General features: G+C 48.3%; 7 protein-coding genes across 7 annotated transcripts; 4 read left to right on the forward strand and 3 right to left on the reverse strand.

Moving 5' to 3' along the window:
- Positions 1-857: 857 nt before the first annotated feature.
- Positions 858-2095, forward strand: JR316_0008442 (uncharacterized protein; the record flags this gene model as incomplete). Its single annotated transcript, XM_047894157.1, has 4 exons — positions 858-990; positions 1044-1252; positions 1310-1474; positions 1523-2095. The coding sequence occupies 4 exons, from the start codon at positions 858-860 to the stop codon at positions 2093-2095; spliced, it is 1080 nt and encodes a 359-aa protein (XP_047747472.1).
- A 227-nt stretch (positions 2096-2322) lies between these two features.
- On the reverse strand, positions 2323-7914 carry JR316_0008443 (uncharacterized protein; the record flags this gene model as incomplete). The annotated part of the gene is made up of 9 exons (XM_047894158.1): positions 2323-3342; positions 3395-3691; positions 3744-3987; positions 4017-4275; positions 4325-5067; positions 5114-5967; positions 6107-6281; positions 6330-7573; positions 7627-7914. The coding sequence occupies 9 exons, from the start codon at positions 7912-7914 to the stop codon at positions 2323-2325; spliced, it is 5124 nt and encodes a 1707-aa protein (XP_047747473.1).
- Positions 7915-8793: 879 nt separating this feature from the next.
- JR316_0008444 (uncharacterized protein) lies at positions 8794-11104 on the forward strand (the record flags this gene model as incomplete). Its single annotated transcript, XM_047894159.1, has 5 exons — positions 8794-9108; positions 9163-9458; positions 9504-9629; positions 9786-10081; positions 10131-11104. 5 exons carry the CDS (start codon positions 8794-8796, stop codon positions 11102-11104), a joined length of 2007 nt encoding a protein of 668 aa, XP_047747474.1.
- Positions 11105-11382: 278 nt separating this feature from the next.
- JR316_0008445 (uncharacterized protein) lies at positions 11383-13957 on the reverse strand (the record flags this gene model as incomplete). Its single annotated transcript, XM_047894160.1, has 3 exons — positions 11383-11709; positions 11782-13767; positions 13826-13957. The coding sequence occupies 3 exons, from the start codon at positions 13955-13957 to the stop codon at positions 11383-11385; spliced, it is 2445 nt and encodes an 814-aa protein (XP_047747475.1).
- A 485-nt stretch (positions 13958-14442) lies between these two features.
- Positions 14443-15765, forward strand: JR316_0008446 (uncharacterized protein; the record flags this gene model as incomplete). Its single annotated transcript, XM_047894161.1, has 2 exons — positions 14443-15495; positions 15544-15765. 2 exons carry the CDS (start codon positions 14443-14445, stop codon positions 15763-15765), a joined length of 1275 nt encoding a protein of 424 aa, XP_047747476.1.
- A 5647-nt stretch (positions 15766-21412) lies between these two features.
- Positions 21413-22308, forward strand: JR316_0008447 (uncharacterized protein; the record flags this gene model as incomplete). Its single annotated transcript, XM_047894162.1, has 3 exons — positions 21413-21565; positions 21714-21823; positions 21879-22308. The coding sequence occupies 3 exons, from the start codon at positions 21413-21415 to the stop codon at positions 22306-22308; spliced, it is 693 nt and encodes a 230-aa protein (XP_047747477.1).
- Positions 22309-22547: 239 nt separating this feature from the next.
- JR316_0008448 (Aryl-alcohol dehydrogenase [NADP(+)]) lies at positions 22548-24329 on the reverse strand (the record flags this gene model as incomplete). Its single annotated transcript, XM_047894163.1, has 7 exons — positions 22548-22721; positions 22976-23151; positions 23211-23408; positions 23466-23616; positions 23676-23900; positions 23953-24034; positions 24091-24329. The coding sequence occupies 7 exons, from the start codon at positions 24327-24329 to the stop codon at positions 22548-22550; spliced, it is 1245 nt and encodes a 414-aa protein (XP_047747478.1).
- Positions 24330-24477: the final 148 nt, after the last annotated feature.

Below are 24477 nucleotides of genomic sequence, written 5' to 3' on the forward strand. Positions count from 1 at the left end.
CTACCATCCAAACGAAACCTGAGACAGACGCGCGTGAGACCTTGTTGCCCACCCAGTCGGCATCAGAATAACCCTGCAGGGTCTGAGAAGCACTCTGTCCACCGTAGTGAAGGCGATAGTTACGGGTGCCACTCAGATACCTTAGAACGCGCTTGGCTGTAGCAAAGTGTCAAGGCTCGGGATTGGAAGCATGTTGAGACAATAATAGGACGGCAATTGAGATGTCGGGGCGAGAATGTCGTTGTATAAAAAGAAGGGATCCGATGAGGCGTTGAAAAGTTGCCTTGATGTTCGGTATATCTGGGAATGAATCGGTTTCTTGTCCAAACACATTGTTGGCGTCGAGAGGAGTTGAGACGGGACTACAGTTGACACATAAGACAGTTTATTTATAACATACATTACCTAAGATTTAATAATAAGGATATTACGTGAGACACGGTGGATTTACTTCCGCTACCTAATTAGGAGATTAGCGTGATGTACGTGTGATTTAGCCTGGCAAATCATAGCGTACATGACGTGCCATTTAGCGCTAAATGGAGCCGCCGGGTGGCCTGCGGGATCCGCGCGTCTACCTACACGGAAGAAACACGGGCCGGAAATGAGCCGGACAGGTCCATTTGCATCCCGTGTATTGCAAGCAGACGGATCCGCTTGACCCGTGTTGTGCTGTCAGACGGACCCATTCATCCATCCGCTTCTGTATTCCGACAAATATCCGCCTTGAATCGTACATTGGATGACCGTTAATATATGTAATAAGGTGTATAGATTATACTGGCAGCAAATTCCTTTCCACATACCCTGATAGTATGGATTATGCCTTTGAGCTAACCCAATCCCTCTCAAACTACATGAAGGCAAAGATAGCTAGTCGTCTTTGGCATGCAGAACTGCCTAATCAAATCCGGGAAAACTTCAGTGCTGAGACCATGTTTGAGTGCAATCTAGCTGTGGAGGTGATTTTTCAGGCATTTGAAAATCAAGGTATGCAATCAATAAGCTTTGAAAATTGAGATTAAATAATGTGTAAATGGCAGAATATACGACGTGGGATGCAGAAGAATATTTGACCCATCTCAGCGCACGTTGCACGGGTCAGAATTCTGCCGTTGAGGCTCGCCTGAAAGACCAGTTTCCTCCGGTGCATTCCACGTTACAGTACCAAACCCTGCCCGGAACTGTAATCGATAGTGCAGGCAACATATTGGTGTGGTACCTGCCAGGTATTTTGTCAGAGACAAGGGTGGTGAGTTTTAGAAACGGACCGATTAATTCCTATATTATGCGTTCTAAAGAGTAACAGGAGAGTGTGTGGAATTCATTACGGGATATTGAAACAATGATTCACAAGGCGGCACCTTTGGCCACAAGCTGGAGGGTCAATGACAGTTACTTTCGACATGAGCCAGGTTGGCTTCAACCTGGAAATCTTAACTTTTCCCCGGCATGGTTTCAGCAAGGCCATGAGGTGAGAAACTTGTTTGCTAAGTATTATACTGCCTCATATTTTCCTCAGACGTCCAACCCGCTTGAGGTCTCCTTGGACTTGTGTAATCCTATTGGACAGGAGTTTATACGAGACATGATGACATCTTCGGCTTTGCTGGGAGCCATCTTGAGCATTATACACCCCGAGCAGTACCGGGCGGGAATAAAATTTCTTCAACGGCTTGCTGCGGAACCGGAGCTCGTCCATAAGGCCGAAATATTGAAGCAAATTCTCACAATATGGAGTTCGCCCTTTGGAGTCATGACCGCCATCAGCAACCGAGATACACCGTACCATCGGGATAATGGGTCATGCTACTCATGGTACGATTTTTTGATGCCACTTGGGAAGGGTGAACACGGACGGCTTGAGCTTCCTGGCCTTGGACTTCGGTACAAGTATGATCCCATGACCCTTGTTGCAATTACCGGCAGGTTGCTTCAACACGGCACGGTGTGCGAGGGAGATAGGGCAGTCATAGTCTATTACATGCGTAGGAATGTATTTAAAGAGCTGGGAGTCCAAGAGGCGGGATGGTCTACTACGTACGATCTTTTTGCAAATTTACCGGCCACCAACACTTTTGATTTTGAAATATGATCAGTTTTTGACTTGGAAGTTGGGTTTGGGGAAGATTTTTTTATATTTCCAAAACAAAACGGTACGAAAGCTACAGGACAACCAGAATTCTCTGTCCCAGGGTGTTTCCGACGCGCCCGCGCTGAGCTCTTCCAAGGTTACCGGAATCATCGGACTCCGCCGTCGTATTACCGGCGGAAAAGGCATCATCCGCCTCCTCTTCGATGTCCTGTGCGAGAGGTGGGCAACTAAGATTCCTCATCCCAGGGTGTTTCCGACACGTCCTCGCTAAGCTCTTCCGAGTTACCGGAAGCATCTGACTCCTCCGTCGTATCACCGGCGGAAGACTCCTCATCCGCCTCCTCTTCAAAGTCCTGTGCGAGATGCTCTAAAAACGTAGCTGGTGTAGAGGATTCAGTGGTATCGGACGTACTATCAATATCATCCTCTTCTCCCGGGAAAACAGGTCTTGACCTTGCGTTAAAAAGGAAGGCATTGCTGGTGTGTGCATTTGACGGAGGGCTGACGGAACCGGGAGTAGGCAGAGTATCTGTTGGGAGATGAATATTTGCAGTGTTGGAGGGTGGCGAATGATACCAGAGTGGATGAAAAGGTAGTTCCTTGACGGCAATAAAAGAATAAAAAATGTCGTTGATGTAAAATGAAGCGACTTTGAGCTTTGAGACCTCGAAGGACCGGGCTTGAGCCGTTATAGCACCCCAACTGTCAGGAGAAGGGTGAACGGGATGCTGAAATTTGTATTTGGCTGAAAGCCCCTTGCCGTTAGAGAACGGGTGCTCCTTAGAGTCAATCCACATCTTCTCCAATACAGAATATCTGCCCAAGGCGGCCGAAGAAGTAGTCACTGCTTTATGGGCATTCTTCATTTTGTCCGCCACATTCCGGCGCAGGTGAGCCAACTCCCTCATTACGCCCGTTAGGATAGGCTGACCGCAGCGGGGACAGTAGGGCGGTCTGTGGTCAGAAATTGCAATTGGGGATGTTTCATCCCGCGTGTTTGCAACACGGGTCGGCGGATTGGGTTTCCCCGTGGGCGGTGAAAACGCGGAGCCGTGCTTTCCCGTCAACGCGGATCCGTGCTTCCCCGAGGTGGGGACGGATGTCCGTTCAGCCGCCTTTCCCTTGCCCTTGGGATTGTTTTCCTGATTTCTTGGAGGCCCAGAGGTAGATGAACTTGCGCCCTCCTTAGCTTCTTTCCTCTGATTATTTAGCCGGAGTACCTCTTGTTGGTATTCAGGCAGAACCACCTGGTGGGAAGGACGCAAATCAGATATAATCCACAGCAATAAAAAAACATACCTTGTTCCAAAATTCTCTTGCTTGCGATTCAACGGTAACAAAGGCAACTTGCCACTCATCGCCTTCAGCAAATCCGTCCCTCCACCAATATCCCCAGCTCTTGGTCTGATTTAAAATTTCATCATCTTCCCATGCTGACCAGCTTTGATTTAGAGATTCAAATAAAACAGCTCGATGGTGGGGAGTTCGGTTCAAAACGGCATGTACGCTCTGATTGAGAATTTCTGATATAAAAAATGGAATATTGACTTGGAATCCATTGACATAGCAGTATCCGAGTACTCTCAGCAGTATAGCCTGACGACCAGTTCTCAATACAAGATATAATCGTTCAAAATTACTGTCTTACCACCTCCAGGTCGAGCAAATACATCCATTTTTGGCGACGCACGGAGGAAACAGAGTCTCCGTTTGCAATGAACAAACGGTATCCGGCACGGATCCGTGCACCACAAATATGGACATGAACTTTGGCCAGAGCACGTCGCTTATCATAGGTAAGGAGATGATGTTCGTCCTCGACAGGAGGTTTAAAAAGCCGCGGTAAGTGCATGAATTCAACGAGATGGGATACAACAAGAATGTTCAAAGAACTGGTTAATCTGTAATTATAAATCTCCACACGGACAGATACTCCGGGTTAATTTGACGGAAGACCTTATCCGCGGCCCGCCCCAAATCATTCCACATGGCAATCTGCTTTTGAGCATTTGCCCTGTGACCAACTAACCTGTCAGGAACAAAATCATGCCGTGCACGCCATGTCTTTGCCATATACACATAAAATCTGACAGTCCATTCCATTTCCTTTTTTGTCAAGGCCAGCTCTTCTTGCCATCTATTCCTCTGAGCTCGCGCGCGGAGCCAGTTTAGCCTGAAGACTAAGAAGCCCTTGAGAAAAAAATTAGAAATACAAATAGCAGTACTCACACTCATTAACGTATAATTGATTATCATTGTCCAGGCCCTGACGGGATCTCCAAATCCAACTTAGACGGTCCGAGCTTCCTCCGCGAATGTTCGGATCCGACACGGCATTACTATGCTTGCAATCATGGACTTGCAGAATGGGATATTGTTTCCGAATATTATCCTCGTCTCGCACGCCAGCAGATAAATAGATCATCTTCTGACGGTTTGTGTTGTAGAGTCGCCGGTGCAATTTCCAGGAAGCATTCAAAAGCTTGACGCCATCCCAAGCACGAGTCCCCATATAGACGGAGTCGGCGGTCCGAACCTGATATTTATACTGCCAAGAAAGCTGGATCAAGGCTGACCGGACCGCTTCCAGACAGTCCTCTGCGTGGCCATGTCTTATTTGAAGTTCAAGTTTGCGAAGCCCTTTTAAAATGAGGTTTGTTCCCGCGTCAAGGCCGTCAAAGAAATCTTGTTTGACGGCGGAGGGAAACGGAAGCGGCTGTCGTTCCGGATCCGCGCGGGTAATGTTGACATTTCCAAGATCAGGATCGTCGTTGTCACTGACTTCATAGTCAAGTATGGGAGCAATGTCCCCTTGAATATCCTCCAAGACATCTTCGCCCATGAAGGTCATAGCGGATCGACAGAAGGCTTCAACGCGGGTCCGCATGGAGCGACGTTTATTGACCAAGTCAAGTTTCTGCGCGGTGGAAGGATGCTTTCCGAGCTTTCTGACATGGTCCCTGAGCTCCAATCTAAAAGCATGTTAAATTCTGTAGGATGCAATTGAAATAATCGTACTGCGCTTGCTCCAGTTTTAAGCCGGATGATATCCATGCTGCCTTTCCAGTAGCACCATTAGATGTAAGTTCCATATTTGAAAGATGCAATTCAATTTCTTGGCGTCCAGCAGCCGTTTTCACTTTGCTTGCCATTACCTTGCCAACAGCGTCGGCCACACCTTGTTCTCGGTCCGCTTCTGCTTTTGAAATTTCATCTTCCCAAGTGTTGATGAGCCCGGAATCTTGTTGATCCGTGATACCCCTATAAAATCGGTCTGTGATTCCGGACTGTTCCCGTGCCCGTTTGAACTTTGCAGCAATTGTTGCAGCCATATTAATGGTCTTCTTCCAGTTGGAATCCCCCATGTGGTCGTCCAAAACCTCTGCTCGATGGGCAGTGGTAGCGGAACGTGTACTCCGGGATGTGTCATTTAACACGGACCACAACGGCTCCAGGATTTCTCCGTCAATGATTCCCACACCCGGGACATAGGTGGATGCGTAGTTGTAAAGACATTCCGTCTTGTGCCCATGGACGTGAAATAAACCAATTGCAAAAATCATTTTAACAGAAGGTGGCCAATGCATTTTTGTGGACTCTGAGAGACGCCTTGCCAAGTTAACGCAATATTGACAGTTTATATCGTAGATTTCCAAATGTTTTGTGATTCCCTGTGTGTTGGTAGTTTCCCTGGCCTGAGTCAAAGACCAATCCATGTGCATCTGCTTTTCGCCTTTGTCAAAATCGACAACGCTGGATGGACAGAAGCATCCGTGCCTAGCGCAAGCGTGTGCCCCAATTCCACGTACTCTCTTACCCGGGCTGACTCTGTTTTCAGCTTTCTGGGCGTGGTAGTTATGACATGTTTGTTCCTGATATTTTTTTACACAGAGGATAAGCCATCCGCCGTGGAAGATTTTTTTGACACGGAAGGGAAGCATCCGCCGTGGAAGATTGTGACACGGAACGTAAGCATCCGCCGTGAAAGATAAATCATGGTAGATAACGCACCCGTTTATAACGTGGAGCAAGAGAAATTGCTTCCTTGATGTGCTCCTTGTATGGGCCCGGAGCAGTCATGTATCCTTCTCCAACGCTCAACCAAACATCGTCTCCCTCGTTTTTCTGATTGAGGTGATCTGCTTTGAAATTACCATCTGCAACATAACTACGTATGTACAGATTGCTATTTGCTGTTAATTGCAGTCACCCTTGAAGAATAACTAAAACTTGCCTGTCAGCATCATCAATCCAGGTATCAGGTAGGTTTATTCCAGGCTGTGGACAGGCGGGGCAGAATAAGGCCAACTTCCCTCTCCTATCTTCAACTTTGGGATGATCCTCGGTCCGCGTCATTTGTGGTGCAGGCGGACCATCTAATCCGCCGTGTCCCAGAGACGGGTCCGTTGACATTCCGACTTCTTGAGACGGACTATCAGATCCGCCGTCAATTGGATCAGATACATTAATACCCATCCTCTCTGGTGATGAATCATGGCAATGATGATAGTAAGGGACCACCGCTTCTCTTGTATGCCCTTCTCCGTATTGTCGTCTCAGGACAAGGTCCCTGTATTCTCTACTAAGCCTTCTCAATTCACGATAGCGGTTCAGCACCTTTTTTGGAAACGCTGGCAAAGTCAGTCTTCGCAACTTTTGGTAATACTGATAAGCCGACGTTTTGCACTCGAGGTTGTCCATCCGAAAGTCCTCAAGGACCTCAACTGTGAACACAGTTTGAACGTTTTCAAAGCTGGCTGCAAATAATCCCATCTCCAGATACTGTAAATCGATAGACGGAAGGCGGACGGACCGGCATGTGCATGTTCGCACGGGCAGATAATGGACTCCGGAGGTGTGCACAATTGCCTTGAAAGGAATTCCATTGTTGTCTGCTGCCTTTGGACGAGGTTGGTCCAGATAGGTTGTATCGACTTCCTCGAATAGATCATCGTCTTCATCGTCTCCATCGTCCAGCTCAACCAAATGGGGTACCTCCGGGTCCGCCAGAAGCTGAGCCGTAAAGGATTCTTGGTCATTGCTCGCAGGAAGCGGATCCAGGTCCAATCCGTGTTCATCCTCAAAGATGGGCGAATTGTTTCCGCCGTGCCCATGACTCCCGGATGAATTGTTTCCGCCGTCGCATCCTAGATGGCTCGGATCCGTGGGATAAGGACACCGCTTCCCATTATGACCCAAATACAACTTGACACCCACTTCCCACAGAGCTCCCGGACGGAAATATAGACCCGTCCACTTCTCAACGCGGTGGAAAGGTGTAAATTGATGGTTTCTTCGCAGGCATTCAGAACACAAAATTCTAGAGCCAAAGCATTGGCAACATCTCCACACTCCAGACATTCCTTGACATTGCTGACACCGTCCATTCAGATCCGGATCCGGGGCTTCTCCTCCAATCATTGTTCCAAGATACACCTCTCGTTTCGGGAGCCATTCCCTCAGGTAATCATTTTGAGACTGGATAGGTAAAGTCATCCTGATCATTCTACTAAAAACATGTTAAAACATACCTTTCCTCCCGTTCTGTCGTCATCTAGCTGTCTCAGGTTATCAAGTACCTGCTGATCAGTTAGATCTCCCGGATAATGAGGTATTTCTTCTTCCAGAATGTTGTGTTCATGGTTTTGGAAAGAGTAAGTCGTTGTTTGAGGGAGGTTTGTTGATGATGATTCTGCAGGAAGTTTGTGGATCCTCGGCCGCCCTCTCTTTCGTTTCTTGGCCCCACTAGACCAGGAGGCCTCCCGAACATTGGGAAACTCCTCATCCGATCCCCTATCAGGTACTTTCTTGAAGCCCATGGATGTTGGAAACAAAGAGTCTGACAGCCTGTGAGCGCAGATCTAAATGTAGTATAACATGTTTATTTCTGTAGATAAATTTCCCTCAATTATGCCGTTTTAAAGAGGAGAAAAATAGCTTTCATATGACTTATCTTGCAGCATATTTGGATGAGTGAGTGAAATGTTATGAACAAAACTTAATCCAGAGATGCACAAAATGGACGTGATCCCATCATAAATGTACAATATGATGCAGAACGACCCTTTCAGAACCACACTTTGGAGTGTTTTTGAAATATCTTTTCACTGGCTGGCCCCTCATTCCTCCGGCGTATATCATATGAAAGATATTTTTAATAGCTACCGAATGACATTTTTTGTAGAATGTGAATCCTCGTATTTAAGGAGATATTCTCAATATACTAGAAAATGTGTCAAAATGAGCTCACTGGGATCATTATATTTTTTGAAAAAAATTATGCATTTGAATACCTCTCATGGTCTCTGAGATGACTGCCGTTTTGGGTTTCACAAGTTTTGGGTGAGAAGACGTGAATTTGAATTTTGTGTTTCTGTATCTTTACAGCCATCTAACAAGAATTTAAAACCTTGTAAAATTATCTTTATATAAAGCGCTAAATGTTTACAAAATTTCATGTTTATTGATTGAGTGCAGAGGGAACTATTGCAAAATCATGAGGTCAATGTATGTGACAGCGACCAGCATGCTTTGATCATCGTGGCCGACGATGAAGCGGGATTACCTGATTGGGAAAAATATGACATCACATCATTCATTTAGTATGATCGGAAGCTTATTTTATCTCCGTATGACGTGAGATTTGACTAGATCACACAGATACTCATCGATAAGCTACTTGTTACATCGCTGCAATTATGCCCACCAATGCATCCCCCGACGCGGATCCGCTTCCTTCCACCGCAAATGCCACAACCCACAACGGACCCAGAAGCGGACAGACGGCGGAGGGTGACTTTCCGCCGGAAGAATCAAATATATGGACCACAAAGGAAATGCGCGTGTTGAAAAAGCATGTACAGCCCTACAAAGATACATCAAAGTCATCCAAAGCAGACTACATACAGAACACTGTCATACCTGAGCTGCAAGCTACATGGGATCACAGATACTCTAGACGTGCTAGGAAGGAAGATAAGCAACTACACAAAGAATGGAAGGTGAAGAAGCATGTGAGCTCGTTGTTTCTTTGAAAATTTTGTTACACACATAAACCATCACAATAGCGAATTTTTAATTGGTTTAGAAACCATGCGTCAAATCGAATTGGTGTAAAATTGGAAGGATTGAACTCCCGTATAACCTTTCAGACGGTATTCCGTGAGGAGAAGTCGGCAGAGATTGACTCCGAGGTTGCGCTTCTATCAGGGAATGCTGCTCGTGGAAGTAAAGATTGGATGAAGTTTTATCAACAAGGACGTAAGCAGGTTGAGGCCAGATTGACTCAGGAGGAGCGGGACAGGTTCATGGAGATCCTTGAGGAATGGAATAAGAAAGGTGTTTCAAAATCAATGAAGGCAAAGTGAGTCGGTGGAACTTGTTTCCGCCGTCAATCTGACATCTGCAGGACTGCTGCCAGGCAAGGCAGAAAAATACTTCGACAAATGGAGAAACTTAAGTGGCAGAGAATGGGTATGAGGTCCATTACCTTTGAGGGGCATTATGATATTGAGGGTAAAATCGAATACTCAATGTAAGTGTTAAACACGGCATGAACAAGTTCCGCCGTGAATGCTTACGGCGGAAACTTTATCCGCCGTAGGGTGTTTACGGCGGATAAAGTTTCCGCCGTAAGCATTCACGGCGGAATAATTTGGCCCGTATTAATGTTGACTGATGGGCATTGAAGGACCCAGACAAGCGATCTAGCACTCAACGATGTCAGAATTCCTTCCTTTGGGCAACTCTTTCCATCCGAGTTGGCCGCTTTTCACAGAGCGTTTGTTCAATACCTCGTCCACATTTCAGAAATAGAGAAGGGTGTGGCCAATCCAGCACTGCCAGATGCATCGTTTCATGAAAAATCCCTCAAGTTTAGCAGCAATGGATTTCCAATAGTACCTAGTCCTATCTATGGCTCAACTGGGAGAGAAGTCGCTTATGCGCAAAAGTCAATTATTAGAATTTACATGAACAAGGTTTATGGTGTGTAATTTGTCTATGTCCTCAACAAACTTGCTAACTATGTATACAGCTTTAGCCAAGGATAGGCCTGGTTCAAGTGTTCCTTGGGATGCTCTTGAAAGGCGTTCTGCAGAAATGATTGATCCAGAGTATTGGCCAAGTTCAATCCCCGTGACGGATCCGAGCCGGCTCCGCCTGGAGTCAACCTCTGCAATTCTCAAGCTATGGAGGGACCGTCAAGCGCAAGGAGACATCCCCTTTAAATTCTCAAAGGTTTTTGGAAATGGCTATGACATTATGGAACCTCTCTATCCGTCCAACTTGTTTGACGGCCTAGAAGCCCACCCGATACCTCCACCTCCTGCAGCCATAACCAAACGTCGGCTGAGGCAAAAAGCTATACGACTTCAAACCCAATCTTCAAGCGACTCTGAATCATCCAATCTGTCAGAGTTTGATAATGGACGGGGCAGTCCGGCATCCGCGATGCCACGCACTACTGCCAGATTTGAAGTCACGCCAGAGACGGATGAGACTCCTACCGACGCACCTTCAAGATCTAGCGAGCCACCCTCTCTACCAAGTAGATCCAGCCCAACAATTGTCAATCCATCATCCAGCCCAACTCCAGAGGTTGAGGAGGCGCCTCCCAAGCCAGCTAGAAAGATTATGCCAAGAAAAAGAACAAATCCATATGTCGGAACGGCGGAAATGGACGGACCCGATGAAGAGAGTTCTGTACCCCCCCCAGTTAAGCCAAAACCAACTAGAAGGATTAAACCTAGGAAAAGAACAAAGCCCTACTCAGATCCACTTGACACAGTGGAAGAAGATGGAGTCCAAACAGGAACAACCCAAGACACGGATAATACACGGGCTGGCAGGGACGTGACTTGTGATGCCTTTGTGGAGACAGTAACAAGTCCAGATACGGATGAAACACGGGCCCGCAGGAATGTGACTTCGGATGCCTTAGCACTTCAGGAAGCAAGTCTGCTTGTTGTAGCAGGTAAAAGACAAAGAAAAAAAACTTTGAAAGCCTAGCTGTTGAAGTAGATTCATGATACCTATTGAATGTGATGCTTTTTATTCTTATCTTGATGTTTCTCAAACATGTTTTCACACAAAATCAAAACAGAAAGCGGGGTTCATTAAAAATCATCAAGTGCTACTTTTTGGGAGAGGTATAAAACAGATGAGCACATGAGAGTAAAAACTATATACAGTCCAAATGATGAAAAAATTGTATAGGGATGTGAGCAATGTAATATATGACAGGCAAAAAAGGAGACCAAAAAAAAGTTACAAAGAATTGAAATACACTACTTTTTTTGGGCCTTGGATTTTTTGGGCGAGCGCGATGCTTCAGCCAGAGTCGTTTCCGCCTTTCGCTTTCGTCCAGCCCTTGTCTTTGTGGCTATGTTCGACGCGGGCAGCGTGGACGCCACGATCTCAACATCCTCCTCCTCCACAATTTCAACCTCGTCGCTGTCCGAGGGATCAGACAACTCCAATGAGTGTCCATTCCCGGATGGCCCAGCCTTGGAGGATGGCTTAGCCTTTGACAATGGCTTAGCCTTTGAGGATGGGCCGGCCTTTGACGATGGCGCGGCCTTTGACGATGGTGCACCCTTTGACAACGGTGCGGCCTTTGACGTCGAACTTCAAGGACGTGGAGCTGGGAGAGGGGGTGGTGGAGACAGGGAAAGGATGGGCGGTACCGGTGGGAGCGAGGGTCGGCCAGCTGGGGGGGGCGAAGGCGCTTCCGGAGTCGAACCGGGCAAGAATAGCGCTGTTGGTGGCGCAGACACGGCAGGGAGGACGGGTGCGGGTGGAGGTGGGGGAGGGGAAGGGAGGACAGGTGCTGGCGGTGGTGGAGGAGGGGAAGGGAGAATGGGTGCTGCTGGAGGTGGAGGTGGGGAAGGGAGGGGTGCTGGCGGTGGTGGTGCGCTTGGGGATTGTGGCACAGAGGTGGGTTCACGGGTCCGCGACGGACCCGATTCTTGTTTGACCTCCGTCTTGGAGGGTCCTGCTGCCTGTTTGGGGGCGGGATTCCTTTGTTCATCCTGCTCCAGCAAATCGTCGACCACATCTCGGACGTGGTTGATCCTCTTGGTGATGTCGTTGAACATCGTGACGGAAAGCGAGGTGCTTCCTGCCACTTGTTCTTTGGCCATGGTCCATTCGGCCTTCACCTCTTGGATGCCGTCCTCGATGCTCTTCATCCTGTTCTCCACCGCCAAGTTCGTCTCGGCAAACGTCGCAATCCGTGCATTAATCGCCGTCATGGACGCGGATAACCCGTCCAGCCGTTCCATGATTCTGCCTTGGCGCTCAAAGAGCTGCACAAGCAGTTCTCCCACATCCTCGGGGAACGACCCTTCCCCGGCCTTCCCCTTCGCCGGAACATCTTCTCCCTCCTCCAACTTCAACGCCTCCCCATAGCTTCCCAGTGGCGTCGTCAAAAATTGACCCACGAAGGTGTTGCGCCCCGGGTAGAAGCTGCAGTGGATCTTGCGAGACTTGCAAGACTCGCAAGATTGGTGCTTCACGGGGACGAGAGGCTCAGTGCCTGTCTCCCCCTTGACATAGCATGGCACCTTGAATTTGATGCATGCCGTGCACCTTTCCACCATGTCCACCATCCCCTCTGGCACCTGGCGCACTTTCTGGGATCTCGACCGCGCCTTCCTGATGGGGGGGACATCGTCCTCGGTGTCCTTCTTTACGGAACGCGTGCGCATCTTCCGGGTGGGGGTGGCAGTGGGGGTGGTAGGCGGTGCCCCTTTGTTATCGCCTTCGTCGTCCTCGTCGACGTCCGCGTCCGCGTCTTCGTCCGTGTGGCTTCCTATGATCGCCTTGCTCCTGAATTTCCCCTGCTTGGACTTCGCCAATCTTGCCAGCTTCTCCCTGTACGCTGGGTGACCGGGCATGTTGGAGGCGGTAATGTGGGGAATGATTTCCCCCTTCTTTGTCCGTGGGCCCCTGTAATCCGCTGGAGCCAACTGAATGGACTCCACGGGGTCCGCCGCTTTCCGTTTGCCCTTGTCTTTGTGGGCGTCTGTCACGGGTCCGTCTTCCACCGGGGGTTCGACTGCCTTGCCCTTGCCCTTCTCGGCCCGTCTCTTCTCCGTCTCCTCCTTGTTCCTCTCCTCGTCTGTCTCCTGCTCCTGCTCCTGCTCCTGCTCCTGCTCCCTCTTCCTCCTCTCCTCCGCCTTCTGCCTCTCCTGCTCCCTGGTCCTCCTCTCCTGCTCCCTCTTCCTCCTCTCATCCTTTCTCCTCTCCTCCACCTTCTGCTTCTCTTCCTCCCTCTTCCTCCTCTCCTCCTCCTTCTGCCTCTCCTCCTCCTCCTCCCTCTGCCTCTCCTCTTCCTCCTCCCTCTTCTTCTTCTCCTCCCTCTTCCTCCTCACCTCCCTCTTCCTCCTCTCCTCCACCCTCTGCCTCTCCTCCTCCTCTTGCTCCTCCTTCTCCCTCCTCTTCTCTTGCTCCTCCTCCTCCCTCCTCTTCCTCTGTGCCTCCTGGCCTTCCTGGTAGGCCTTGAAGTTGGCGACTTGATGTTTGAGCGTCGCCCAGTCGACCTCAAACCTGTAGATGTTCTCGCCGTCCTTGCCCTGGATGACTTTGTACGAGTAGACAACGGGGCTCGCAACATAGTCAATGAGCCGGAAGCGGGCGGCGTCCCTGACATGCTCCTGACACAATGGAACCTATTGGAATTTTTTTTTTTGTTGAGCAAGTCATGATCTTATAAAATTGAGAACTTACCAAGTCCCTGTAAAGCTGCTCCAACTCAGCGTTGAACGCGCTTTCACCGTTGCGGTAGCACTCGGTAAACTTTTTTTCCCAGTCAGCGAGGCGTTGGGCGAAGGTGGCGGTGGTGGAAGATGAAGCGGCCATTGAAAAAAGCGTGTTTTTATGGGGGAAGACGCGTTAAATGGGTGAGGCACGGTAGAACGTGAGGGTGGTGATCGTGGTTGGAGTTAGTCTAAAAAAAGTCTAAAAAAAAGCGGTCCCGCAAAACAAAACCATACACAAACATGTACAATCTGAGTCATGTGATTTCTTCACCAGATCCAGTTTGTGCAAAAGTTGCTAAGTTCGATACACGGGTGAATCTATTTCCGTGTCATGGAGAATCCTCGGATAGTATTGTATTCCGTGAGATATATAAACAAGCCCACCCAGTTGCACTTTCTGGACTGTATGTCCTCCTACAACTTTATTCCCACCTCTAGCAAAAATTCCCCCATTGACTACACCAGTCTTAACAATCTTACCAGGCTTCTTGAAAAACTGAAGGAACCTCCTCCCGTAAAACCTATAAAATGTAAGACTAATGGCATTAATTCAAGTAAATTTTAATTGATTTCTGAGCATCAGCAATGTCTTCAAATATTAGCAACTCTAAGGAAAGCAAACGCACAGCAAGGACGGATGACCTGGCTCCGCCGCCAATGCCAGTCATTCCAGATAACCTGGCTCCACCCCCTATGCCTGTTATTCCAGATAACCTGGCTCCTCCCCCTATGCCAGTCATTTCATCTAACCTGGCTCCGCCCCCTATGCCAGTCATCCGGAAAGACCTGGCTCCGCCGCCAATGCCAGTAATTCCAGCTAACCTGGCTCCACCCCCTATGCCTGTCATTCCAGCTAACCTGGCTCCGCCGCCAATGCCAGTAATTCCAGCTAACCTGGCTCCGCCGCCAATGCCAGTAATTCCAGCTAACCTGGCTCCACCCCCTATGCCTGTCATTCCAGCTAACCTGGCTCCGCCGCCAATGCCAGTAATTCCAGCTAACCTGGCTCCACCCCCTATGCCTGTCATTCCAGCTAACCTGGCTCCACCCCCTATGCCAGTCATTCCAGCTAACCTGGCTCCACCCCCTATGCCAGTCATCCGGAACGACACGGCTCCGCCGCCAATGCCTGTCATCCGGAACGACACAGCTCCGCCGCCAATGCCTGTCATCCAGAACGACACGGCTCCGCCGCCAATGCCTGTCATCCGGAACGACACGGCTCCGCCGCCAATGCCAATCATTCCAGATAACCTAGCTCCTCCCCCTATGCCTGTCATTCCACCTACCCTGGCTCCTCCCCCTATGCCTGTTATTCCAGATACCCTGGATCCTCCACCTATGCCTGTCATCCGGGATGATGTGGCTCCGCCGTTGATGGCAGCACATGTTTCATACACGTCTGTCATCGACAAAATCATTATGGACTCTCGTCCAGCTATTTCCTCTGAGAGGAAGCAAGGTCGCTATTCTCCACCCCCTGAAGCATGCCACCTGCTCCTTCAAAACCCTTATTTTCGAACCTACGGCAGGTTTGATCCCATGGGCGGCTACCCCGGTTCGCCTCCCACCCAGTCTGACATTGAGTTCGAGGATGTGACAGATCAGACGGCATATTTTAACCCTCCTTTTCTATATGTATGCACTTAGATATTACCAAGCACTAGATACTGACAACTATTTTAGAATTATACCGAGCAGCAGCTACGGGCAACATACGACCAAATAATTGACAGTTCCGTCGGCGACAATAGTTATGACAGCAAGGTCACAACGTTTAAGAACCTCCGCCTGCATCAGCTGCAGTCAGAAATTCTGACTTATAATGCGCTGGAGGAAATTGACGCTGGGCTGGCAGGGATTGAATCGAGTTTGGAAAAGCATTTGTATACCGGTAGAGATGAATAAATTATTTTTGGAGCCCTTGTGCTCATTGATTCGCAATACCTCTCAAATATCCCTCCCTCTCTGGGAAGATACGGGTCAAATGGGTCCGTCTGACAGCACAACACGGGTCAAGCGGATCCGTCTGCTTGCAATACACGGGATGCAAATGGACCCGTCCGGCTCATTTCCGGCCCGTGTTTCTTCCGTGTAGGTAGACGCGCGGATCCCGCAGGCCACCCGGCGGCTCCATTTAGCGCTAAATGGCACGTCATGTACGCTATGATTTGCCAGGCTAAATCACACGTACATCACGCTAATCTCCTAATTAGGTAGCGGAAGTAAATCCACCGTGTCTCACGTAATATCCTTATTATTAAATCTTAGGTAATGTACGTTATAAATAAACTGTCTTATGTGCAGTTGAGAAGTCCATATTCATCTAGGACGTTTTCAATGTAAGGCCTTTGGTGAATCCAGAGTTCGCGAGTGGCTAGGTTCCGTTCGTATTGTACACCCAGGTAAGATCGAAGCGGACCTAGATCCTTGATACCAAAACACTTGTTGACCTCCGACTTGGTGTGTTCAAGGAATGCTTTCGAATTTGATGCCCCCAACCCATCGTCTACGTGAATGCACAGCCAGCAGTGTATTTGCTCTCCACTCCAGATTCCTTCGAAGATGAATGTGGCGTGATCTTTTTCTGACCGTTTAAATCCTATATCTTGGAGCGTTGAGCGAATCAAGATATACCATACGCTACTTGCCTGCTTCAAACCGTAAAGTGACTTTTTTAATCTCCAAACGCCATTCGAGAAGGGGGAGGAGTAACCGGGAGGACACTTCATGTAGATGACTTCTGATAAGTCTCCCCATAGGAAAGCCCTCGTGGCGTCAAAACACTCTATGTGCCATCCATTGAGGGTCGCATGTACAACAATTGCCCGAATGCTGACCGATTTGGATACCGGCGCGAAGGTTTCATGGTAGTCGATGAGGTATTTCTGAGAGAAACCTTGCGCCACGAGTCTCGCCTTGTAGACTAATTCTCCCTTATCGTCTATTTTGAACTCGAATACCCAGCGACATCCGATGGTGTGTGTGCCTTCGGAGAGCTGTTCGTCTAGGTATACATTCATCGATTTGAGCATGTCGAGTTCTTTTTGAATAACCTTTTGCCATTGATCAGCGTCTGGTCGCTCCATCGCTTCGGCAAAGTTGGAAGGTGGAATTTTTAGGTCGTAGTTTGGTGAGTGAGGGTTTCGTCTGCGTTCGCTCCGGACTGAGAGTAATATCGCTTCGAAAAGTAGGTCCTTATCGCGTGCTAGATAATCTTCAACATCTAGCGAGACTAGTGAGGTGTCTTCGAAGTCGCGCGGAGGGCACTCCAACATTCCGACAGAGCACAAAGAGATGAAAGGATTTTCATCACTGTCACCCCCTTGCTCGTTGGAAGGCTGGACAGTTGACGAGCGCTCAGCGCTGGTCGCTCTCCGCGACGCAATGATTGACTCGCTTTTGGCTTTTTCGGCTTCACGAAGCTGATTGTAAAGCACACCCCTTGACGATGGATGACGTTCTCGAGAGGACGAACGAGGAGGAGGTAAAACGCGTTGGGCGACGGGCGTTGGAGGTTGATGAGGAGGAGAAGTAGTGGGTGGGGTGGAGGGTATAACATCGATATCTACGGATGAAATTGAAGAGGACAAAGGTGTAGATGAGGAATGAAGAAGTTCAGGAGAATCAAGATCAGAAGGTGTAGCTACAATATTCGGAACGGACGGTACAGAAGTAGCAGAAGAAGATGAAGGAGACGAGGCACAAGAAGTGGACAAAACGCCAGGTAAGAAAGGTAAAGAGGAATAGTCAACAGGAAGAGAATTATTATTAGAATTAAAAGGAAAAGGCATGTTTTCGTCGAACATAGCGTTCGAGGAATCAAAAAAATGACCAGTCTCAAGATGTCGGAAACGATACCCTTTCCCCCCAGGGGGGTATCCCATAAATCTGCATTGTACAGATTTGGCACCTAACTTTGATTGCTACTCTTCAGGGACGTGAACAAAAGCACGACAGCCCCATACACAAAGGTGAGCGAGATTTGGAGGGCGATGGTACATATTTTCGAAAGGAGTGATGCCGTCTTCATCGGTGGTGGTGACGTTAAGAAGGTAGGATGCAGTGAGGGCCGCTTCACCCCAATAAGTCATTGGAAGCTGAGCTGTTGTAATCATTGCGAGCATCCGACCTTGAATCGTGCGCATGAAACGCTCAATTTCACCGTTCATCCAGTGTTCACGGGCAGGGGTGACCTCCTGTTCAATTCCCGCTTCCATGAGGTAGGCGGCAAAACTACCTTTCCACTCGGGCCCTCCATCGCAGCGGAAGCGTTTGATTCTGAAACCCGTACGCGTCTCCCAGCGTGCTTTAACGATTTTGAAAGCTTCCAGCATTGTGTCGGCGGTTTTATCGGCAGTAAGCTGGACGTTATTGACTTTCATTCCGGCACAACGAAAAGCGACAAAGTATTCTTTATGATGTGGAGTTCTGACGGGAAAAGGTCCGCAAGTATCGGCCACAATAAGCTCGAGGGGCTGATAGGCGCCCTGGCCAAGTGAACTTGGCGGATGCGGGGTGGCCGAGTGCTTGGCGATAATGCACGACTCACATTTAATGTTATTGTCTTTGACGTCAGATTTCATAACTCTCTTGACGAGCGCGCGGGTAGCTTGTTCACCAGGGTGACCCAGTCTCATGTGATGGAGGTACATGGTCTCGGGAACTTTCACAAACATGACGCGTTCCACTGTTGAGTCATCGGTGTTTGGTACGAAAGATGTCCTGTCCATCGCAAATAATCCGTGAATCAAGGATGCTGATGCGAAAGTGACACCTTCTTTGGATAAGTGTATTCCCCGACCAGGATCGAAGTTACATCCGATTCCTGCAATGAAGAGTCGACTGACGGATAAGAGGTTTACAGCGGCACTGGGAGCATGCAAACAATTGTTGAGTTTGAGTTTAATGGTCTTTCCTTGATATGTGACATTGAGAATACATGTACCGCCCCCTTGAGTGGTCAAAGTGCCCAGGTTTGCCGTCGTGACATTCCTAGCATCGCTCTCCGAGTAGGTATGAAATAAATGACGTGATTTAATGATATGGGAGGTTGCTCCAGAGTCAAGGAGGATTGAGGTAGATAAGAATGATCTCGCGCTTGCTGCGGCGACGAGGTTTTGTTGAGTGCCATCGAGTTCTTCAATTAAGGCGCATGAGATCTCCCCAGTATCGAGAGAACCCGAGTCGACTGCAACAGACGCCGTCTCCGCTTTCTTTGCTGCCATTGCTGCTCGATATGCGGGACCCTGCCCCTCCATTCCGCCACCTTTTGCCCAGCAATGTTCCTTGTCGTGTGAACGATTCTTGCAATTAGTGCATCGAACGCCGTTGGGATTGTTGGCATGTTTGGCGATGGGTCGGTTATCATTCGAGAAATTCGAATATTCGGACCCTGGAGGGTGACGTCTTGTCCCTGCTTCAGCCTCGAGGCGTTGACACTCGATTGTCAAACGGGCCGTGATTCTCTCGAGAGCAGTATTGGGCGCGGATGGCGCTCGTCCTTCCTCAACTGCTGCCTTGTCTCTGTCAAGCGTATCCTGATAAAGCTGAATCATAAGTTGTTTGAAGTTTGGCCAAACACCAGAGGACGGAAGGCCGCGGATAATGTGATGAATGATATCTCCCTCCGGGTAGTCAACACCCATGTCTTTAAGTCTCTCTCTGCCGGTGCGAAATTCGCCCATGTATTTCTCGATTTCGGTGTAGTCTTTGAGTTTGATTGATGCCAGCCTTTCTTTGATAGCGAACTGAGCGTTAATGTCGACGCGAGCATACCTCGTCATAATCTGATTCCAAACCATCCTCGCAGTGATGTCTTCTCCAGCGTTCAGGTTGGATTTAACAAGTGCCGAGACTTTCCTGGTAATGAGCGTTTTAGCGCTGTCATCATCGCTCCACCATTTCCTGTAGGCTGCTATGATCTCGTCTGAGGCGTCGTTGGCAGGTTCCTGGGGTTTCGGTGAAATTGGATATCTCGCTGTTCTGCTCTCCGATCCCTCAATGTGACCATAAACTCCACAATCCTTTAGGATGTTGCGCATGTCGTCTCTCCATGCAATGAAATTCGAGGTTCCTTCGAGGTTCACAATATGATCGACCTTTACGTTCGCAGGCGTAATTTTGGTGCTCATCGTTATGTTGTTGATGGTCGTGTGGGCGGTGTTTGGAGTTTCACCTGCCATGGCCGACATTTTGGTATGATGAATTTATTGAGTAAAGTAGACGTTGATTTGGATACAATGAATGAGCTGGTGCCTTCTGAAAAGACACAAAACTGTGAGCCTGAGGACTGAGGTTCGATTTAATTCGTTTATTTCAGGCGCTAGCGGGGCCCATAACCTGAAGAAAACTAAGTAAACCGTGAGTCTCAGCCGAGAAGGAACAAGGGCTGAATATATTGACCTAAGTAAACCGTGAGTCTACAAGTTCTGTTAGTTACTTTCTACAAACGATGAAGAACTGTATTCACCTCAGCCGAGAAGGAACAAGGGCTGAGGTGAATGAACCGAGACGAGCTACTATAAGTGAAAAGTGAAAAAAAGGGAAGGTGATCGAGAATTTGGAGAAGGTGATGCGTTGTACGCTGAAGGAAATGAATTGCTAACTATAGCAGATGAACAGGGGCTACGGGCCCGATGTTCCGAGTGCAAATAAGGAAAGAGTAAGTATAAAAGTGGAAAAGAAAAAGACAGAAAGTCGAACAACCACAAACATCAAGTCACATATTCCAACAGACGCTTTGTATATGTTAGCATATCCTTCATCCTTGTGGAAATATATTCCGGAATCGCCTATTCATAGGTCAATCAAAATGGCAGTCTCATCCATGAGCAAAATCATGATGAAAGCGTATCGCCCCGTTACCATTCTAAATCTCTGGGACAGGCGCATTATATGGAGGAGCCGATGAATAGAACGAATTCTACGAGTAATATGCGCCTCATAGGGTGCTCCTGAAGGTTGTCCCTGAGAGGATTGAGGTCAAGTAATCCGAAAACACTCATATGTAAAGTGCAGATATCTCAACAATAGTGTATTCGACACGCACAAAACTCGCTTGGGTTGGCGTTTACGATTTTCTATCTGCCATACCACCGTGATCAACTGATCTTTGACGGGACACCTCCGCAGCCCCAGGTTCACACCTTCAATGTTCCATGATGTCCTGCTCACAAAACACCCAGTTGTTGCAGAATACAGGCAACCTTTTGGCAATCCGACCATAATTTCAAAGAAATTCTCCTCCGTATTCAAACTATGCAATGTCCTCAAAACCAAGGCAGGCAGATTCCGGGACTAGACTAGGGCCTAATCACCTGCAACCTAGTTGATTTGTTGGTTGTAGCTTCATCCTTCGATCAGTGATGTTCTGCACTGCCCCATTATACACGGCTCCATCACAGTAATTACCATATAAATGGCGAGCTGCCACTGGAAAAACTCCAATATCACCCCCCTGCCGGAATCCGGTGTATCAACGACTCCTTCCAACCACATTCTCTTCGCGTCGAAACCTTAATCCAAGTTCCACACCCCCCTCCGACTGTTGGCGATGTCAGGCTTTGAAATCGAAACGTTCGATGACCGCGATACTACACATCTACTGAACCAAGAGAGCTGGTCTTCACAAGGTTTTTGGAACGCAAGCAATGGATCGTCGGGGACACTTCCATCACCGAACGGCGGTAGTGGCACTTTTACTATAGTGAGTCTTCACTCGACATAGCACCAGGAGTTACTTTGGTAACTGGCTGAACACTGTTCCTTCTGACAGAGGATTTCCAGTGAGTTTGTATAGCTCAAATGAGCCTTAAATGCTCATTGATGAATAAATGCTCGGATCGTGATCGCAGAACCTGCTATTGGTCCCTATTATTATGGATTACGCCCTTACTGCAACCCCAGGAGTCAAATCTTTATGCCATATAACGCCAACAATGCCATCTACCGGCCTAACATTTCGGTATGCATATAAGCACATATTGTAACTTCGACCCAAACTTTGTTTTAGGCCGTAGTAACATAGTCGATCCACTGATACTGTCTTTCCGTCTTGTTTTACAGTCAGCATCGCTCTCACGGATGTTTGCCCTCCTAGGCATAGACGAGACAATCTTTGAAAACGAACTTGGCCCTGAATCCAGCGGACATTCGGAGATCACCGTCGACAAAATCGCACACCAAATTCCAGATCCTCCAGCAGACTCGTCATCGACAATCTCAACCTCTTCCTCCTCAACTTCCGCATTAAATGTCCCATCGCCATCCACATCTGCCAGATCCAGCTCCTCTCCACCGGTTGGCGCCATCATCGGCGGAGTCATGGGTGCACTTGCATTCCTCTTCATCCTCGTCGCTTTCTGGAGGCAAATGCGTCGGCGGCGTGCGCATAAGACTGAAAAGACCTCTCTGATCACACCTACTTCAGCTGCGGAGGCGGAGGCGTAGGTAACGAGGCGTCTCTCAGGCTGGGTGGCGGCGGCCTGGGTTCATCGTCCGGTTCTTGGGCTCTTGCAAGGTGAACGTCGCCATGCCACGGATGCTAAGTACAGCTTCTGGAACTGCGACGACAGCTTGACGCCAGGCCGGAGTTGTTTGAGGAGGTGGAGGAGACAGAGGCGGACGAGTTGCCCCCGAAGTATGGCCACGCTATCGCAGTGAATCGGATGGCATTACTATCGTTATTATCACACATTAATTCGTTTGATTGACACTGTCCCATTGGCAGTGAATTTCATGAGCAAAGAGGAAGATTGAAGAACATGTGCCTGTGTGTTAGCTGACAAGTAGTTGATGTATTTGGCGCAAAATCCGATGTAGTGGTCAAAATACCGACGCATGAGCATTTTCGACGTTCGCAGCTTAACATCATATTATGAGAATGGATATTATGAATCACAGAGTGCCGTACAATTACACATTAGCATTGAGAAATAAATTCTTAGCAAGCAAAGTGGCAGAAAAAACTCTAAAGGTGACTGGGACGAAGTGGTTCTGCGGTGGGTCTGGGCTCGTTAACAAAGAATGCTTGTAACATAGCACTGCGTCCAGTTCCATCACCCTGAAGGAAATCATGTCAGCATCAGAGCTCGGAATGAAAGAGAAACAGACTCACAATTAGCCAGTTGGGATACCCAGGATCGAACGGAGATGCATTGTCCAAGTACTGAATCTGTTCTTTCGTCAAAGAAATATTTAGAGCTTCCACATTCGCGAGCAAATGCTCAACCTTCCGCCCGCCAATGACAGGGAACACATACGGCGTCTTCTGCATCACGTATACAATCGCCACTACAAGGCATCACAGACGTCAGATTCCATTATATATAGGAGGCGATAGCTAAGCGTACCTGAGGTGATGCTCTTTGCACCGACTTCAGCTGCAACCTTTTCAAGCGCCTTGCAGATCGCTTTCTCTCTGTCTGTTCGTTCCCAGTTCGGGTCAAAGACTGTACGGCCGTGCTCGCCATTGGCACGGCGTCTTTCTTCTTCCTCGTCTGTGCGAATTTTGCCAGCACCAAGAACGCCGTACGGAGCGAGTGCCATTCCTGGGAGAGAAAAGATAATTAGGTGAATAGTTCGCGACCTGGCCGAGTTGATGTTACCTTCAGATCGTGCCATTGGAATGATATCTCTTTCGAAAGAACGATCCAAGATGTTCCAGTAGCCTTGATAGATCACGAAAGGCGTAAGCCCATGATCGCGAGCGTATTGATTAGCCTTTGAAACGACCCATGCCGGAGTATTTGAAACACCCTTTCATCATCAACGTCAGTACACTGAATCCAGCCTTGGGATAAAAAAGCATGACATACGAGGTACAACACCTTTCCTTGCACGATAAGGGTATGCATGGCCTTCATCACTTCCTCGAAGCTAGTGTCCCAGTCCCAAAAGTGAAGGTAAAAGAGATCGATGTACGACGTGCGCAATTTCTTTAGAGAAGCTTCCACCGAAATGTGCATTGATTTCGCGCTGTTGCCCGAGTACAAAGCAGCTTGTTTGATTGTACCTGTCCTGTTTTTTGTGTTGTTGGAATACTAAGCAAATATATTTTAGTACTATCTTGATTACGAAGAACGTTTGGTGTACCTTGGTTGCAATGAAGAGCTGATCGCGAATTCCTCGAGACTCTGACCATTCCCCGATGAACATTTCCGAAGTTTCATCTTGACTGAAAAATGATGTTAAAGTCAGTAAGGACGATAACCTACAAACTGAAAATCTTACTAGAAGTTGGCTGTGTCGATAAAATTCCCTCCATTGTCGAAGAACGCGTCGAGGAGCTTGAAGCTGGAAATTTTATCCATGCTTCCCATCCCGAGTTCGCTCCATTTATCTCCAATGCTCATAGCGCCGAGCTGAAGAGGAGATACATGGACGCCAGCCGTAGCTGAGAGCATGCGATATCGTCCGAGACCGGTAACAGGTTGCACTGGTGTGTCGAATAGAGACTTTGCAGATTCCATTGCTAGATTTGTTGTTGGGACCTAGGAGGTTTGAGGAATAAAGTCGAGAGGTGTTGGATTAAGTGGATTGATGTGGAATTTGGGTGTTCCAGCCAGTCCATTTTATACGCTTCTCCGAGTTCGTAGGGCGGTAGGATGACATTGTGCG

Source organism: Psilocybe cubensis, chromosome 7 (assembly GCF_017499595.1).
Source record: "Psilocybe cubensis strain MGC-MH-2018 chromosome 7, whole genome shotgun sequence".
In the NCBI taxonomy this organism is placed as follows: Eukaryota; Fungi; Basidiomycota; class Agaricomycetes; order Agaricales; family Agrocybaceae; genus Psilocybe; species Psilocybe cubensis.